The following is a 16,972-nucleotide window of genomic DNA, read 5'->3' on the forward strand; positions in this document are numbered from 1 at the left end:
TGTGGGTTAAGCCGCTGCCTTCGGCTCAGGTCATGATCTCAGAGTCCTGGGATCGAGTCCCGCATCGGGCTCTCTGCTCGGCAGAGAGCCTGCTTCCCTCTGTCTCTGGCTGCCTCTCCGTCTACTTGTGATTTCTCTCTGTCAAATTAATAAATAAAATCTTTAAAAAAAAAAAAAAAAAGTAAACACATACTTACCATGTGGTCCACCGAAGTCCTGAGAATTTACCCAAGAGAAATGAAAACAGAAAGCCTTGCACACACATATTCACAGCATGCTCATTCTAGCCCCAAACTGGAAACACCCCAAATGTTCGCAATCTGGTGAACGGAGGACCGAATGCGTGCTAAGTACAGTGGAGTGTTACTCGGCCACAAAAAGGAAAAAACTCGGGAGGAGGCTGAGCTGGGTTACCGAGACAGGACAAGGGGATCTCGACCTCCCATTAACTTACCATGGGCCTCAGGGGAGTCACGGAACTTCTCTGGGTCTGCCTTTCCTCTCAACTCCTTTAGCCCTGAAGTCAGTTGGTTTATAACCCCAGCTGGCTGACAACTTAAGTGTTCAGTAGTCACCAAGTAGAAAACAAAACAATGGCAGAGGGGAATTTCTGCTGGAAAAACAATTTAGGCTCCCAGGGAGCTGCCTATAAAGATTAGCATCCCCTCACCCCCACCAGTTTAACAAAAAAGTCTACTGCCAGACCCGTAATATTTCTTAAGCAAAATACCACTGGAATGAAGTATTTTGGCTCTGAGCAAATTCTCAAGGCCATAAAGTTCACAACCTCATTCGATGGTTTTATAAAGTGCTTGTTGGCTTCATGCCCGTAGCTCCTATCCCATTTTCGAGATTACATAGGAAGGAAAAAAAATGGTCCATATGGAGTAGCTACTTCCCTTCCAGATAAGCAACACTCCGAGCACTCTGAGTATGGAAATGCGGAGCCCGGGCCACGTCTAGCCCCGCTGTCACCAGCCACGTCCTTGCAGGGCCCGTGAAAACACAGGGGGCACGTAAGGAACTTGGGAGCCCAACAGCTTATGCACAGCACATGACATTCTGAAAGAAGAAGTCACCATGCCCTCCAGACTTCAGGAATGCACTGTCATTCCCAATGTGGGACGGTCTGCTCGTCAAATCTGAGGTCTTTCTCCCAAGCACATCACCAACATTTACAGTGTGAGAGCAGATGCCAGAAAGGAGTTGGGTATATTCCTTATACGGTGCCAGGCACTGCTGCCGAAGCACGTGGCTGAGCAGCCCACTGACTGGCACTCCCCGCCCAGTTACCCTAAAGGGCCAGGGCAGGCAACGCTGCAGCTCCCTGTCCTGGTCTTCCTCGGGTGCTCCAAAAGGTAGCCAGACACAGGAAACCCCACTGTGAGTCTTTTCTCTATCCCAGCTGGCCAGGTGACCAAGCAAGTACCAGCCTCTCTAGTTGACTCATACATGAAGTCAGGACCACAGCCACACCTGGGCCTGGGGCACCCCAGGGCTGTCCCATGAGAACTCTGGTGCTCTGCAAACACAGGGGTTCTCACCTGAGAAATGAAGGGAGAAGGCCCCTACTCACCCGCCAGCCACCCCTCCTGTCTCCGGACAGCTCAGGTCGTGGGCACCGCAGCAGCCCCTCCCACGTGCTGGTCAAGGCATGTAGCAGCTTGACTGGCCCGAGGGGACAGACGCGGGAGGCCATTTCCCAGGCATGTGGCTCAGCACCTGGGACAGAAACTAAACCATGGAGGATCTCCTCAGCAGGGCTGGGTAGACCTGCAGGAGCAATACCACGACCTCCTGCCCTTTCCTGTGCCAGCTGATAATAGGGTCGCAGCCCCTCTGAATACACCTGCTGTCTAAGATTTAATCTTCACAACCCTCTCAGTGGAAGGGGACCAGCAACTTAAAGGTCTGACTGACCAGTCCCAAAGCCCAGGCTCACAGGACAGTTTCAAGAAGCCAGGAAATGGGTGGAGACTCTGTGGTCCAGGACATCATACGTGGAAGAAGGATGGAAGAAGACAGGCCTGTGGACTCTATGCCAGACCCCTGGGTCGTCCACCCAGCACAACAGCGGGAGAAGGCGTAGCGCCTGCTAGGTGTAGGACATACTAAGGCCGTAGGTCCTTAGTAAAGTCTGTGGCCAGCCAGCCAGAACCAGTTACCAAGCACCAAGGAAGACAGCAGAAGGGCTCTGCCCTATCCCAGGACATCACACACACCCTCTTCTCTGAGATGCAGACCCTCATGGGCCTTGGCAGGTTAATGGGCTAGTGAGCCACGCAAATGAAGGAGTGGAACGGGGGGTTCGGGTGTCTGGGGCTGTACAGATGGCTTTCTACGTTCCAGAGTGCATGAAAGTCAGAAATGAGCCCACTGGGTGTGCCAAGGCCCCCTGATCCCAGTGGGAAGTCTGGCTCTGAGGAAGCTGCCCCCAGGGGCCACAGAGGGCGAGCACTGAGGAAACGTCAGCTCTCCTGGCACAGGCTCAGGGCGCCTGTGCTGTGGGAAGTGGCCACACAGGGTCCCATAGGCCTATCTAGACGGACAGTCCCGGGAGGACAACACAGTGGTCCAAGTGGGGACAGAGGCTTCTCTGTTCTTCATGTGGATTCCAGAGGTTGATCCTGGAGCCAGGGCAGTGGGGGGACAGCACAGTACTTTTCCATGAGCTCCCAGGGTAATAGGATGTGCTCTCCAGGCCCGGTCCACCCACTCTCCTTAAGATTAGGTGCAGCGGTCAATGTTCTCTCTTTAGAAAACTGCCTGACATTGCTTTTCCATATTCCCATGAGAACCACAGAGTAAAGAAATACTTTTATTAGGATAGCCCAAGGTGTTGTCCTCCCAGAGAAGTCTCCACTTCCCTGGGAGACTGACAGTATAAGAAGGGGTCTTCGGGACACAAGCCCGCAAGCACAGCACCTCACTGGGAGACGCACTTAAAAATCCTCCCGGGGCCTGGAAACACGCTTGGCTGCAGCTCTTTGGGGCAAACAAGCACCAGCTGCCTGAAGGCAGAGGGGCTGCGACCCCTGCTGGTCAGTCCCGGTTTTGCTTTTGCACTCACTCTCCTCCGCAGGCCACAGGTGGGTTTCAAAGCCCACTTCCTGCTCCTCCACTTCCTCCACTCCTCCACTCCTGGGCCAGCCTGCCCCTGAGCCTCAACACCCAGGGACAGAAAAGGAAGCAAAAGTGCACGTGCCTCTACCAGGAACCTCCTCCACTATGTTACAAACCAAACAAAAATCTAATCACCAGAAGAGAAACCGGAAGCTCCTCTTCTGTTTGGAATATATGTAAGTACAATATATATGAGAACATATATGGAATATATAGAAGTACAATCAACATGTACTTTAATAACAAAAAACAATCACATACTTAAAAAAAAAAAAAAAAAAAGACCTGAACTTAACAGAGAGTATCACCTTGCATCTTACGCAGAAATTCTAACCCATACTGGCATCTACCATAAACCCACACTGTCTGTGGGTCCCGCCAGCAAGCAGAGATCAAGAAAGGAAAGCTGGAAGTTCTGTGACAAAATTAAAACTCACCAAGGTGATAGTATGGGGTTTATTTTATATTTTAAAGATTTATTTTTTTTATGTGTGAGACAGAGAGAGCAAGTGTGTATGTGTACAACTTGGGGGGGGCAGAGGGGAGGGAGCAGGACAATCTCAGGCAGAATCTGCACTGAGCACAGAGCCCGATGGGGGGTTTGATCCCAGGACCCTGAGATCACGACCTGAGCCAAAACCAAGAACCAGATGCTCAACTGACTGAGCTACTCAGGCATGCACACCTGTATGGGGCTTATTTTAAAGAAATTTAAGGAGTCTAGGGCACCTGGTTGGCTCAGTTGGTTAAGCATCTACCTTCGGCTCAGGTCATGATCCCAGGGTCCTGGGATCAAGTCCTGCATTGGGCTCCTGCTCTGCAGGGATCCTGCTTCTCCCTTTGCCTCACTCCATGTCTCTCATGAATAAATAAAATCTTAGAAAAAAAAAAAGAAAAGAAAAGAAAAAGAGAAAGAAATTGGAGGAGTCTAGAAGCAGCAGGAAAGTACCCTAGAAAGAGCCCAAGAAAATCATGTGTAACTGCGGCTCTGTAGGAACCGGGGTGGACTGAAGCACGGAGCAGGAGCTTGAGGAGCTCTCCGGACGCCAGCTTCCTTCGGAGAGCTGGAAAGCAGAAGAACAGACCCAGTCAGGGCTCAAGCAGCGGAGGACAGAGACTAACAAGAATTGGCCCCGGGGGCGTCACAGGTTTGTGAAGAGCCCGCACTCAGAGCAAGACGCAGGCACCACTGATGCCAGCCAGGTTCCTGACACCGACGCTGTGTGAACCGCCACACTTCCACACACAGGAGTAGACTGGCCTGTGATCAGATGAGCTGCCACATTTGGTAGGCTCTCTGCCAAGAGCATGCAGAAAAAGGGTACCCAGAACCAGTGAGGGTCCTGCGCTCTGCTCACCCCCACACCTCCCAGGCCCCATGGCCACAGCTGAGCATCTTCTGAATGAGCTCACAGCGCCTCTCAGAAGTACAGAGATGCCTCAGTGGATGCAGACCTCAAGTGATCTGGACCAACAGTCATCAAAGCGGTCGCACATACCCTGAAGGACACCGAGACTCGCTCGGGCAGCCGCGTGGCAAAGGTGGTCTCAGGAGCGCACTCCCAGGGCCCTAATGCCACTAGCGGTCCTTCCGAACCTGCTCCAAGTAAAGGCTAGAATGGCCCGCAGCCAGGAAGTTGGCTGGTTGTCAGGTTGGCCCTCCTCTCCTCCCCCCTGCACAATGGTCCTTTCCCTGTTTTCTGGAGAAAAAGCCACCTGCTGGGGCGCCGGGTTGAGCCTCGGATTCCCACTTGGGTTGGTCATGATCTCAGGATCGTGAGCTCCTCGTGGAGTCTGCTTGGATTCTCTCTTTCCCTCTCCCTCTGCCCCTTCCCCTGCTCATGCTCACATGCGTGCTCTCGCTCTCTAAAATAAATTAAATCTTTTTTTTAAAAAGCCACCTGTCACCTCAATCTTACCAGGGAACACTGCTGAGGGCATAAACACCTGGGGGGCACTAAGCAAGGACAGAATTTGAAATACTGGTGTTGCAGAAGTCAACCCCAACTACCCCAGCAACACATCCTTGACCGAGTCAGGTAGTTTCCAATTTTTTCTTCAAAAGAACTGAAGAAGGATCTAGTCAAGTTGTCATCTAATGGCAGATCTTTAAAAATAAATTTTGATAAAATGTGCCCCAAATTACATTAACCGTCTCCGAGTTTGAGGATTTAAGAATGCTGTAACGACCAAACTTCCATCCTCACTCACTGATGTGAACAAGGCTGTTCAGGGCTTACAGGCAAGCGTGGGAAACAGGACCAACACCCACACTCAGCCTTGTCCCACTCGAGGAACAGGGATGCTCACCCACAGGTGCATGAACAGGGAAAGCTGCTGCATCGCTACTGCTGTCTACCTGCTCAAATTCTACTTTATGTGCAACAATTTGTCAGAACTTATAATATCTTACGCCATTTTGATCATCTGCATGGTAGGAACTGTAAAGACCACTCAATAAAGAGAAATGCTAACACTCAGAACATGGTGGTAACTAAACAAATTTAAATGCACATACCTACTTTTGTGGCAGAGTTACGTCATGCTAGACGTGAACACTTTTATGTTATGATCTGAATTCCTGAGTACAGAGTCTCGGGCCACGTTCCATGCATCCCCCGAGGTGTCCCTCCTTGTGCACGCCGCGCTGGCCCACCCGAGAGCACTGCTCGAAGGGCTGCCCTGTCACCGTGCCACCGCCACGGGGCCAAGCCCTTTGCAGCACGGCACCCCAAACGGCGGTCTGCAGATCGGGCGGCTACTCAAACCTAAACTTTGAAGACCTCTTATTTGTCTTACAGTGGCCGCTAGAAGGCACCGAGTGTGTCCACATGTCCCTTGTTCCATCCTCTGTTCCTCTCGGACAGACACCAGCAATCCAAGCCCCAGCTGCCTCCCCTCCTGGCGAAGAAACGAGGTGAGGCCGCCACGACCCCACGTGCACCTACCTCGGGGTGCACTTGCTTGGTCCCCAGCGTGGCTTCGGGTGCCAGCAGGTTCTCTTTTGTCGATGCCTTCTTCAGTTTTTTCTTCTTTTTCTCTGTCACTTCGGTAACTTTTCTCTTCTGTTTTGCCATCCTGCAACAGAGAAGGCAACTTGCTAAATACATGGGAAATAAAAGGTCTCAGCCTCTGGGACATTTTATTAAACAAAGGAGGAAGAGGACTGTCCCACTGCTGAAGAAATACAAAGGTATTTCAGAATATACAGGATATACAAATTAAAACAAAGTCAAATCCCCAATTCTCCTTTCCCATCAGCTGGAGAAGCTGCAGCCTCACAGGCCACAGGTGACCTTCATGTACCCTGCCACGAGGGCATTCAGTCACCAAGGGGTGGAGGGGACCACGATGAGTCTGGGATGGCCTCACTGGATTATGAAAGAAGTATCAACCAGGGCCACACAGAGGAAGGACACACAATCTGAGAAGCATCTGATTATGTCTACTTTCTCAAGCACAGTAGTATCTAGAACTCCTTGTAGAAGAACAGAAAGAAGCCTGTGAATTCTAAAACCCATTTCATTTGTAGGATTGTGCCACAGGAGAACCAAGAACTGGATGAAGTACCAGAACCTGGAAGCATGTCAGAGAGGTCATAGTGGACAGCCCTCCACTGAGGGACACTGGCTGCTGCTGGGACCTCTGAGAGGACTCCTCTGAAGGAGGAAGTCTGAGGGAGGATGTCTAGGGGGAGGGGATGTCTGAGGGAAGGATGTCTGAGGGGGGACATCTGAGGACGTCTGAGGGAGGACTTCTGATGGAGGATATCTGTGAGAAAGACATCTGAGGGAAGAGGTCAGAGAGGCGACCTCTGAAGAAGGACCTCCAAGGGAAGGCATCGGAGGAAATTCTGAGGGAGGGACATCTAAAGGAGAGACCTCAGAGAGAGGATATTTGAAGGAGGGAGGTCTGAGGGGGGACATCTGAAAGAGGGATGTCTGAGGGAGGAGGTCTGGGAGGGCACAACTGAAGGAGGGACCTCTGAGGAAGGACCTCTGAGGAAGGAATTCTGAGAGAGGGACATCTGAGGGAGACATCTGCAGGGGGAGCATCTAAAGGACTTCGGAGAGAGGACATCTCAGGGAGGCTGTCTGTGGGAAAAACAGACAGGCTGTCTGAGGGAAGAGGTCAGAGAGGGGACCTCTGAGGAAGGACCTCAAAGGAGGGCATCTGAGGGGGCAACTCTTAGGGAGGGACATCAGAGGGAGGACATCTAAAGGAGGGATGTCTGAGGGGGGACATCTGAAGGAGGGACCTCCAAGGAAGGACCTCTGAGGGAGGAATTCTGAGGGAGGGAGGTCTGAAGGAAGATGTCTGAGGGGAACATCCGAAGGCAGACATCGAAGGGAGCCATCTAATGGGTGGGGAAGTCTTGGGGTGGGGGGGCATTTCTGGGAGAATTTCTGAGGACAGACCTCGGAGTGGTGAACCAGGCTGATTCTTGGAGGGAGCTGTGAGGAACTGAACGAGCTCCTGCTGCTGCAGGCAAGGCCACTGCTGGGTGGCACTGACCGAACAGCAAGAGCAAGAAGCGCCACCACCCGCTGCCCATCCCATCTCACCCCCACCTCCCCACCTGCTCCAGTCGCCCCACTGCCCTCTTTGGGTGGAGCCAAAAAGGAGCTGAAAACAGAAAAGCCCTTTGCAGAGCACCACAATGTGGAGTGTAAAATGTGCTTTTGGAGCTGAGATGGGAACTGAATAACCAGCACCTGCAAACATTTACATACTGCTTTTCATACCTGTGGTTTTTAGTAGAAACAACCCAATCACACATTAACAAAGGATTAAATAAATCACAATAAACCAGCAAAATGGAAATCAACTTGATAATTAAAATAAATGAGATCGTGTTACAGATACAGAATGGAAAACATAGAACACGATGTTTAGTATCATACAATTTTATTTTTAAGAAAATAATACTGGGACATCTGGGTGGCCCAGTCAGTTAAGCAGCTACCTTTGGCTCAGGTCATGATCCCAGAGTCCTGGGATGGCCCTGCACTGGGCTCCCTGCTCAGTGGGAAGCCTGTTTTTCCCTTTCCCTCTGCCTGCCACTCCTCCTGCTTGTGTTCTCTCTCTCTCCCTCTCTCTTCTGACAATAAATAAAATCTTTTTAAAAAATTTAAAAATATTTAAAAAACAGTAATAGAGGAGGTATATAAGACAAATATACAAAAACATATATACACATACTTATATATACATACATATAAAATGTCTGAAGGATATAAACAAAACATTTACCTTTATTTATATCTGGGGGTGGGGTTACAAGGAACTTTCTATTTATTTAAAGCTTAGTTTTTATTTTCAAGGTTTTATAATTGGAAAAAAAATAAAGGTTACTTTTTAATACCAGTCCTTTAAAACTCTACCTACAAGGCCTACACTAAAACTACAGCTTTTATCCTAACAAATTATAAAAACGTATTTCATTTTATTTATCCTAAACTCACTCTCAGTGGCTTCATCCTCCATATTCCAGATTTTACACACACACAAACACACACACACACACATAATACATGTATCTATTGCATACTTATGTCTATATTTTTTTAAATTTAATTTTAGACATGCCGTTCAAAGCTGTGTATATAGGTAAAGAGAAACCCAATGTTCTCTTCTCTTGACACCAGAATTCATTTTAGACTCTATCAAAAGATATTAAAAATATAACTCAGCAAATATTTTTTGAGAGCCAGTTCTGTGCCAGGCACTGTGCTAGAGGCTGAGCACAGGGCAAGCGGCACGGCAAATAAGAGCCTTGATTTCATGAAGCTTCCCTTCTAGTGGGAAAGACAGACCTATGTATTTAAGTAAATGAGAAAACACTTTTACATGGGGTTGCCAAGAATATAAAACAGAAGAAAGTGAGCACAGGTGACAGACAGGCAGCGATACAGTCACAGTGGCAGGAGGCCTCCAGGAGGCCAGTGAAGGACAGAGCATGTAGCACAGGCAGAGCTAGGCGACCAAGAACTGGGTATGTCCTGAGCCTGTCCTCTCTGAACAGATGTTCCGAAATGTAAATTTCCCCCCAAAGCAAAACTGCTTCCACGGAGACATAAGGGGACAACTACATGAAGGTATTAGCTGGTAGAAATAAGCGTGCACACACCATCACCCAGCAATCCCAGCAATCACACCGCAGGCACGCTCCGCTCCTGTGTTGTCACTTGCCGGTTACTCTGTCACCACCTGCAGGGTGCTGAGTACGGGCCATGAGCTGCTCTAGGCTAGGCCAGGCTGTCCAAAAGATCTATCCACACACAGTTCACATGCTTATGGGGGGACGCAAATATAGGATCCATGAGAAGACAGTGAGTGCTACCCAAAGGCAAACAGAAGTGGGAAAGCATTCTGGGGTGGGCAACTATAGAGTAATCACAATGTAAAGGGCCTAGAAGCAATGCAGACATGAAAAGTCCAGATTTGGGTTCTAAATAGCATTCTCTATTTTATAAAAGGGGTGCAGGTGGGGGGTACAGAGTTCCTTAAGATTGCTGGTCTGGAGCAAGTAAAGTGTAAGATGAACCTGGGATATCAAGCTGTGAGGAACACCCAGGAAACAGGTGATCATAGGGCCACATCCAAGAGGACACAGCGCCAGCATGGAGGGCTCCCTCTGCCCCATTTGGGGCTGTGACTGATGACAGCACAATGAAAGCGTTTTACTGTTGTAGAATCAGAAAAATTCCAAGCTCCACAGTCTTTAATTAAGCCTTATCTAAAAAAAGTATTCAAAGCCAGAGGCTACAAATTTCAATTAGCAGTGTAATAAGAAATCGTGAAAGAACAAGAGACTGTTGACACAAGGGCTTTGAAATGACAAAGGACTCTGTCAGCCAATTACCTCGTTGGAGAAATAAGGAAAGTTTAGCAAATATTTACATACCAGTTGCCATAAAAGTTAAGTTAAATCTTTATTCATTCTGTAAGTTATCATTAAAAAGTTTAATCACTAAGTCTATTTGCTAAAAAGAGAGAAAGACTTTTCCACATTATAAAAAGGTTTCTTTTAATAGTTCTAAGAGACGGTGTCTCCTGACTTTGAGACTATCAATGTTTGTTACAGAAAACGACATTCCCTTACATTCATGGTGATTTTCAACAAGGGTGCCAAGACAATTTAATGGGAAAGAACAGACTTTTTAACAAACAGTGCTGGGACACCTGGACTTCCACATGCAAAAGAATGAACTGAGAGCCCTACCTCACACCAAACACAAAAATTAACTCAAAATGGATCAAAAACCTAAATGTAAGAGCTAAAACACAGGAGTAAATTTTGAAGATGCTGGATAAGGCAACAGACTCAGGTATGACACCAAAAACATAAGAAGTAGAAGAAAGAACATAAATTGTGAACTTCTCAAAATTAGAAAATTTTGTGTTGCAAATGATGTCAGCAAGAATGTACAAAGACAATATCAAGAATTGGAAAAAAATATTCGCAAGTCATATAACTTAAAAGAGACTTGTGAACACCATGTATGAAGAATTTTTGTATCTCAACAACAACAACAATAACAGAACAGTCCCATTTGAAAATGGACAAAGAACTTGAATACAGATTACCCCACAGCTGACATACAAATGGCCAATGAGGACAAGAAAAGATGCTTAACATCATTCATCGTTAGGGAAATGTAAATCAAATGACTCACCACTTCACAGTCACTAAGTTGGCTATAAGCAAAAAGACAGATAATCATAAATATTGATGATGTGGAAAACTCGGAACCCTTCTTCACTGCTGGTGGGATATAAAATGGTACAGCCACATTGTACCACAGCCTAGTGGACCCTCAAAAAGTTAACTGTGGGGGCGCCTGGGTGGCTCAGTGGGTTAAGCCGCTGCCTTCGGCTCAGGTCATGATCTCAGGGTCCTGGGATCGAGCCCCATATCGGGCTCTCTGCTCAGCAGGGAGCCTGCTTCTCTCTCTCTCTGCCTGCCTCTCTGTCTACTTGTGATCTCTCTGTCAAATAAATAAATAAATCTTTAAAAAAAAAAAAGTTAACTGTGTTACCATATGACCCAACAACTCCACCAAAGAAAATGAACACAACCACATAAAAATTCAAACCTGAATGTTCATAACATTAGTCATAACATTCAAAAGGTGTCAACAACCTGAACGTCCACAACTGATAACCAGATCACAAAATGTGGTACACCCAGGCAATGGAACATTATTTGGCCAAAAAAGCGGGGGACTGAAGCACTCACTGGATAAATCTTGAAAACATCCTGCTATGTGAGACAGGCCAGTCACAGGATACTACAGATTGTATAATCTCGCTTATATGAAATTTCCACAATGAGTGATTAAAGAGACAGGAAGGTAGCCTGGTGCTCGCTCGGGGTAAGGGGACAGGGGTAGGGAGTGACTGTGAACAGTACTGGGTTTCTTTTGGGAGAAGGAAAATGTTCTGGAATCAGTTTGCGGTGATGGCCACAGAGCCCTGTGAACCACTAAAACACACAAAGAAAGAAAGAAAAACCCTCTAATCTCTCGCAAATGATCTGTAATAAATTAAGCTATATGATGCCCCTGTACCAGTTTTCCTTCTTCCTTTTTTTGCCCTTAGCAGTAGCCCTATTTCAGAGCAGCTGTGAGGGGCACGAGAGCGTGTCCAAGCATCCCAGCACAACCAGAGCCAACAAATACTCCTCAGTGTCCCCAGGAGCTGCCTGACGACTCCAGGAAGGGTACCGAGGAAAGCAGCCGCGGTGGAGCTTCGCCGCCTTCCTCTGAAGCCGGCAGCAGCTCAGTGGCCTGGTGCCCTGACCTCAAAAAGCTTGAGACCTCTCCTTCGCGTTTCTTTTTCCTCACAGGCTTTTCTGCAAAACACCTAGCTGCTCATAAGGCTTCGCCAGCGAGTTCTCCCCTTATCTCGGGGCCGGGAGGAGGGGGCAGGGGTGTCAGGAAAGCTATTCGTAGCAACGGTGGCCGTGAGCATCCACCTTCACCCAGCGCTCACTGCGTGCCAGGCCCTGTGCTAAGTGCTGAGGGCGGCACTCGGGTGAGGAAACCGGGGTGCACCCATCAGTGGGGCGGACCAATAGATGACGCCTAAAACTGGTAAACCCAAGGCACACACTGTGCTCTGGATGTCTGGAAGCGATCCCAGTTTGCAAAGCTGACCGAGGACAATGCTTGCCTCTGCGGCGCGGCCCAGCCCAGCCGTGGGCTGCTGTTCTTTTCCATCTCCTGCTACCGCTGCAGGTTTCCAGCTGTATGTACGTATTACTTAGCTAATTGCATAGGTTAAAAATGCCTTTTTTTATATAAACGATTTTTGAAATTCTATTATTCAGGGTTAGCCGGAGAATGATGAAAAGGCCATTATCATGCCTACTGACAGGAGAATAAATTGGCACAGTCCTTTTAAAAGGCAATTTCATAACATTTATCAAGTGCTTTAGCCCGTAATTCCACTTCTAGAACTTATCCTGATGAAATAATCATGGACTGAGATTCAAATATAAGGACGACAATGGCACTGTAAAGGAATGATAACGCCTCTTCAATTAAAAAGCGGAAAACCCTGTAACTATCCAACAATAGGGGACCGGGCAAATGAATGACTCATTCACGCACAGGAGTACGGCTGCCCTGAGCACACCAAGCACTCAGTCACGGCAGGAAGAGCTCAGGGTACGACATAAAAGGAAAAGATGGGCAGAAACCTACATATGTACAATATGACCCTCCTTTTGTAGGAAAAATAATATGTATGTACGAAGAAAAACACTAGAAGGAAATACATTAAAATATTAACATTTCGGGGCACCTGGGAGGCTCTGTCTTTGGGTATCTGCCTTCGGCTCAGGTCATGATCCCAGAATCCTGGGATTGAGCCCCTCATCGGGCTCCCTGCTCAGCAAGAAGCCTACTTCTCCCTCTCCCTGTGCCGCTGCTTGTGTCCCCTCTTTCCCTGTGTGTCTCTCTCTGTCAAATGAATAAATAAAATCTTAAAAAAAAAAAATTAACATTTTAGAGAGTCAGAATTACAAGTATGGTTTTCCCCCTTCTACTTTTCTGTAATTTCTACAACAAAAGCAGAAACACAACCTTTCTTTTAAAACACCAGCTCAAAAGTCTTCAGGGGAGCAAACAAACCCTTCCACCAACAGAAAGCTGAGGACCCACATCAGACACACAGAGACCAACTAACCATCTGGGCTTGGCTACAGTCACTAGTCAGGAAGTGTCAGCGCCAATGGGCTGAGGCTGCTGGGTCTCCAGGGCTGAAAAGAAACTCCATAGGATCTTTAAAAAATAAATCAGCCTATAGGAAAAGAGTCTTCTTAAATCTGAAATCCCCACCCAGAGGCCCTAATGCCCCCTCTCACCCACAGCATGATACCTCTGATGTGTCCTGTCAGGCAGGCTGCAAGGAAGGGCCCCTGGAGGAGGGTGTGCGCCCTCACAATCCACAACCCTCGAGGAAATCTGTCCGGGGAATCCAGGAGCAGAATCCCAGCTCCTGTGCCGGGACTGGGACTCTGCTCTTGTTCATTCTGATCCAAGACTGGTCTGCATTCTGACTTACCCACACAGAATAGCCTCTGGATTTTGCTCTCCTGGTACTTACCCTCCCCTCTCCCCCCTCCAAATGCCAAACTTGAAGCCCAGTTACTACAAATGCTCCAAATTTCTCACTCACCAAGCCCCTCTTTGCAGCTCACCACCCCCAGCACCCCAGGGTCCAATAATCCTTCAGCCTCACTGGTGGTCCTACCACATTTCCCCACCCCAGCCACTCACCTGGACAAGCCTCTCCTCTAAAAATGCCAAGGTCTTCTCCCTTCTCTCACAGGACCTTAATTCCTGATCACAGAGGAAATCAAAGCAACTGGAAGGGAGCTTCTGCAAGCTCCCACATCTACCCCTCCACCCTTTTCTCCTGTTACAATGGATCCTGTCATTTTTCCAACGGAGGCCAAACCCTCCACTTTGGCGCTGGGTTCCATGCCCTGCCTACGCAGCCACATCACTGAACAATTCCTCTCCTGCTCGGGTCCAGCTTCCCTTCTACTCAACCAAAATTTCCCACTCTCTTGATCTCACATGCTCTTTACCCCGTTTCTGTTTCCTCCTGCTCAAGAGCCACCTACCTGCACTGCATAACCCCTTCCCTCCTGTTCCCTCCCATACCCTTCCACCAGGCTTCCGCCACTCTTCAGCTGTTCTCAAGATCACCAACCATACCATAAGGACAAAGACTGTCTCCATGACCCAACTCTAACCAGGCTCCTCTCTCCACCGGTCCTCAACCTTGGCCCTCAAAGACTTGAATAAAACACTAATACAGTTTCTAACAGCTCAAGGCCCCATCCCTATGATGCCCCTAGCACCCTTAAAAAGTGCCTGCCTGAGAAAAGTCAATGCTGTGACACCCGATGATGGGGCCCCATCGAACAGCTCTGTGGAAGAGTAGGAACCTACCTTTGACAAGTGCCAGTTAGCAAACCCACATGGGTTTCACACAGACCAACACCCCTTCCCCAGCTTCTATAGTTTTTCACTTCCTAAGTCTACTAAGTGCCGCTCCCCCTTCCCATCCCTATTCCCTCAGTCACCTCTGGAGAAATCCAAGGTGAATTCAGTTCAGGCAGTTCTTATCCTTACTGCAACAGTTATTACTGATTGAAATCCAGCCTTACCTCTTTAACTACAGTAAACTACGGTCCAGCTTGCTCCTCGCAGACATGAAACCTTATGGCAGATTCTCAGCACTCACCTTATTTGACCTAACAGCAGCATCTGACAGTTGATGCTCACTTCTGTCTCCACATACTTTTTTCCTCTTGGCTTCCAAACAGACCCCACTACCGCCTGCTTTTCCTCCTATACCTTCACCTCCCTGGCCCTCGGCACTAAAGGGCTCCAGTCTGTGAGCCCAGTTTCCTCTCTGCCTACATTCAACCGCTAACTGATCTCAGCCTGCTGTGCTGCTCTAAACACCAACTATCGGCAGGGGACCTGGCCACCTCGAACTTCTCCCGAAACTGCATTAGTACACTGTATCACCCGATACAGTGTAATACACTGGATCACCTACTCCCTCACACACCATCTCAAACACAAGGCATCAACATGGATACTTCTTCTTCTTCTTTTTTTTTAACATGGATACTTCTGATGGTCCTCCACAAACCCATCTTCCTGTGCATTTGGACTCTCAACAAACCGCCATCCGGGGAAATCCAGATTCTAGCTCAAGCTAAAAAGACTGTAGTGTCCCACAACTCCAGTGTCCGTTAGCCCCGCTTGCCTGTCTCTAAAGCACGTCCAGAGGGCAGTGACTCCCTTCCACTCCCTGTACCACTACCACCCTCCCATCTGCGTTTCTCAAGAGCCCCCACCCCTGCCCCTCCAGTCCATTTCCAACACAGCCTGCGGAATGCCTCAGAGAATGCCCAAGTCAGGCTCTGCCCGACACCCTCCCAAGGGTTCCCACTGTGCTCGGGGAGGAGTCCACGACCTCACCTAGGCCTTCGGACGCACGTGGCTGCCCGACGTGCCCCCTGTCCCCCGCCCTCCGGCCTGTGCTCTCGCCACAGTGGCTACAGCTGCGCCCGGAGCCCCTTCACCCGCCGTGTCTGCGGACACCGCCGCGGCCCGCTCTCCACGCCGTGCTCCGCCTCATTTCCCTGCAGAAGCCCACCACCACCTTACTTATTAATTCTGTCCCCGCAGAACGCGAGAGTCCCAGGTGGCGTCGTTCCGCCGCGAGCCCTGGCCTGGGGCAGGCGCACGCGCCGGAGCCCACCGCACGATTTAGTCAAGGGGCGGCTTGTGGCGAAGGGAATGACAGGCTCGGGGGGCACAGCCCGGGGCAGCCGGCGGCTCGATCCCCGCGCGCCATCTGCGGGACTCCGCCAGTCCCTCCTGCCAACCGCCGAGTCCCCGCACCCACGTGGAATCCGCCCCGCGACCCCCTGACCCCCGACCACGCCAACCTCACCCACCTGCGCGTGGCCGCCGCCGCGGGCTTCCGGCAGGCGCACCGCCCTAGTAACACGGTCCCGCCCTCCGGAGCGGCGTCGCCCATTGGCCGAGACCCGCCTCCGTCTGCCCGCCGGCCAATTGCATACGGCGGCCGCGAGGGGGCTGGTCCAAGTGCGGACGCGGGCTGTTGGCGTCATCTCTGGGCGCTGCCTGTTGCCGGGAGCCGCGAGTTGCCTAGCAACGCCCCATACGCGGGCAGCCAAGGCTAGGGCGCCGCATCCCATTTCTGGTCGAACCCCACGCGGACCACCCCGAGAGGTCTGCCTGCGCGCACCAGATTCGTCTTAAACGCAGTTCATTTGTATGAACTGAGGATGCTGAAACCATGGAACTGTGCACAATGTTTGAACGCCGCCCGGGTGAAGCCCCCAGGAGGCGGTCTTCGGCTTAGGGGTCTCCCGGGCGGCCCCACGTGGCTGGCAGGTGCTCTAGTGGGGTGACTGTCGCTGCCTCGGAGCCCCTGGGGGCCTAGGGACGGGAGCGGCGGGAGCAGGCGCGGTTCTGCGGTGCCTCCACTGCTTCCAGGTGCGAGGGTAGCTGCCCGCGCGCACAGGTGTGGCTCGGGTAACAAGCCACCTTACCCCCGGTGCAGTGCGGTGCGGGTGCGGTCGCTCCCCGCCCTCCCACTCACGCCCGTGTGAGCACGTCCAGCCTTGCTCACTTCAGGAAAACCGTCCTGTTTTCAAACTGCCCCGATGGCCTCGCGGCCACACGGCCAAGAAATTTCCTCCCATAAGCTTAAACAGCATATAATGTAAAAATATATAAATGTGTAATATATTGTTTAGTTTTACCTTTAAAAAAAAAAAAAAAAA

The 16,972-nt window shown here is 49.8% G+C and overlaps 1 protein-coding gene across 1 annotated transcript in view; it reads right to left on the bottom strand.

Annotated features, from left to right (window-relative positions):
* C11H7orf50 (chromosome 11 C7orf50 homolog) overlaps positions 1 to 16,188 on the bottom strand; it is a 124,751-nt gene extending 108,563 nt beyond the window's left edge. The window contains exons 1-2 of the mRNA XM_059414261.1: positions 16,118 to 16,188; positions 6,072 to 6,201 (exon numbers count right to left, since the gene is read on the bottom strand). Coding sequence (XP_059270244.1) covers positions 6,072 to 6,200 — 129 coding nt within the window. The 5' untranslated portion in view covers position 6,201; positions 16,118 to 16,188. The remainder of the gene's footprint in view (positions 1 to 6,071; positions 6,202 to 16,117) is intronic.
* Between the last annotated feature and the right edge of the window lie 784 nt (positions 16,189 to 16,972).

This window comes from Mustela nigripes, chromosome 11, assembly GCF_022355385.1.
Source record: "Mustela nigripes isolate SB6536 chromosome 11, MUSNIG.SB6536, whole genome shotgun sequence".
Lineage (NCBI taxonomy): Eukaryota > Metazoa > Chordata > Mammalia > Carnivora > Mustelidae > Mustela > Mustela nigripes.